General features: G+C 59.3%; 1 protein-coding gene across 1 annotated transcript in view; it reads left to right on the forward strand.

The window, feature by feature from the left end:
• Window positions 1-1,899, forward strand: part of TMC4 (transmembrane channel like 4) — a 14,634-nt gene that overhangs the window by 677 nt on the left and 12,058 nt on the right. The window contains exons 2-3 of the mRNA XM_042783122.1: window positions 70-280; window positions 1,664-1,666. Of these exons, the coding sequence (XP_042639056.1) occupies window positions 70-280; window positions 1,664-1,666 (214 nt within the window). The remainder of the gene's footprint in view (window positions 1-69; window positions 281-1,663; window positions 1,667-1,899) is intronic.

The following is a 1,899-nucleotide window of genomic DNA, read 5'->3' on the forward strand; positions in this document are numbered from 1 at the left end:
GTTCCCAGGCTCCCGGGGGAAAGGAGGAGGAGCCCGGACTAGGTCCCCCCGCCCCGCCCTCCCTCCCAGGCCGGTCCCTGTCCACCGTTCTGAACGAGCTCCCCAGCGCCGCCACCCTCCGGTACCGAGGCCCTGGGGTGCTGCCCTGGGGAGCCCTGGAGGAGCAGGACGAGGAGGCGAGGGGCAGCCAGGCCTCCGCGGAAGCCGCCCCGATGGACACGCAGGAAGCCCGCCCCTCGCGGGAGCTGCCGTGGCCCATGCGGGCCCGACGGGCGCACAGGTGAGGCGCGCACAGGTGAGGCGCGCACAGGTGAGGCGCGCGTCCGCTCGGCCCGGGGCCCGGAGGCGGGGCCGCTGCTCGCACCGTGGGCGGAGGCGGGGGGCCCAGAACTCCATCAGCAGCAGCCAGGCTGGTTCCCATGAGGCGGGGCTCAGACATGCGTCCCCCCTGCGACCTTCTCACCGGTCCTGGCACCAGCCGCCCCTGCCACCCACCGCACTCCCTCCTCCGCTGAGGTCAATAATTCATTGTAACAACCACAAAGGCCACACGCACAGTTGTGGGATTTACTGGGGAAATGACAGGTTCAGGTTCAGGTTCGGGAGTGACTCCTCCATCCCGACAGCTTCCGGTCAGCTGTGCTGTCAGGCCCTGCCCTGAGGCCTGAACCCAGCCCCTGCCCTGCTTAGGCAAGTGCTACAAAGCTCTGTTAAAAAAACCAAAAACACTCACTGCCATCCATTCCGACTCATAGTGACCCTCATTGGGTTTCCAAGGCAATAATCTTTGCAGAAGTACATTGCCCCATCGTTCTTCTGTGGAGCGGCTGGTGGGTTTGAACCACCGACCTTGTGCCACCAGAGCTCCTTTTACAAAGCTCTGTAAGTCCACCAGTAAGTGTCGCGCGGCCCCTCACCGTGCCAGCACGCCTCCTGTTCCAAGGCACTCAGCTCTCACTCCTCGGGGCGGGAAGCCCGCCACGTCGCCTCGGGCCGGTCCTGGTTCCGCTGCTGCCATCTCTCTGTCACTGCGTCTCCCACCGGTCGCCACGTCTCCGGTGTAAAGTGCGTTCTCTCTCCTGGGCCCAGGAGGTTCTCAGCACGGAGAGCTGGGTCCAAAGAACCCACTCCCCTTCCATTCCTGGTTCTTCCCTGGCGCTGGCGAGGTTCCCTGCCCACCTCGGGGAGGGCTCATTTTAAGCCCAGCGCAGCAAAACTGACCCATCTCCTGGTTAGGGTTCCGTACACCTTGTTTGCAAGGCCCCACCCCCACGAGGATGCCATGCACCTTATTTACATCATTAGCAAGCACCTCATTTGCATAGCCCCACCCAGTTACTTGGTGAGCCTTCCAAAGACCACGCTGCTGCTGGTGTTGTAAGGTTGGGTTGCCGAAGCCGAGAGAAACCAGGCCAGAGAAACAGAAAAGGGAGAGTTTGTTTAAGAGATGCAGGCATCAAAGCAAAGGGGCTGGCTCTGCGCTGGAGAGGCCAGCCAGCGATTGTCGGAGTTAGGGCCTTTTTATTCTTCTCTCCGAACCCCTCATTCCTTTGTCTCAGGGTTTAAAACGTCGTAGAATCCAGTCAGCCAAGTCTCGTGATCGGCCTGCTCCTTCCTTGCGATCATATGGTGCCCCTATGAGATAACTTTTTACAAGAGTCAGACAGTAGTCATTAACTCTTTTCAGAAGTCGGGTAGTCTGGAATTTTGTTTGTTTGTAACATGGCATTTTGGCTGAGTGTAAATTACTGTGAGGTTGGATTTTATGAACTCTTTAATGGTGAGGTTTGATTTTATTAACCTTCAGATGTTAGGTGTCGAATTGGCTCTGGCGCCTGGCAACCCCGTGTTCAACACAACGAAACCCTGCCCGGTGCTGCCAGCCTCACATCCCTGCTA

The sequence above is a fragment of the Orycteropus afer genome, unplaced genomic scaffold (assembly GCF_000298275.1).
Source record: "Orycteropus afer afer isolate SDZICR_OR568_19922 unplaced genomic scaffold, OryAfe1.0 scaffold00689, whole genome shotgun sequence".
NCBI classification, from domain to species: Eukaryota; Metazoa; Chordata; class Mammalia; order Tubulidentata; family Orycteropodidae; genus Orycteropus; species Orycteropus afer.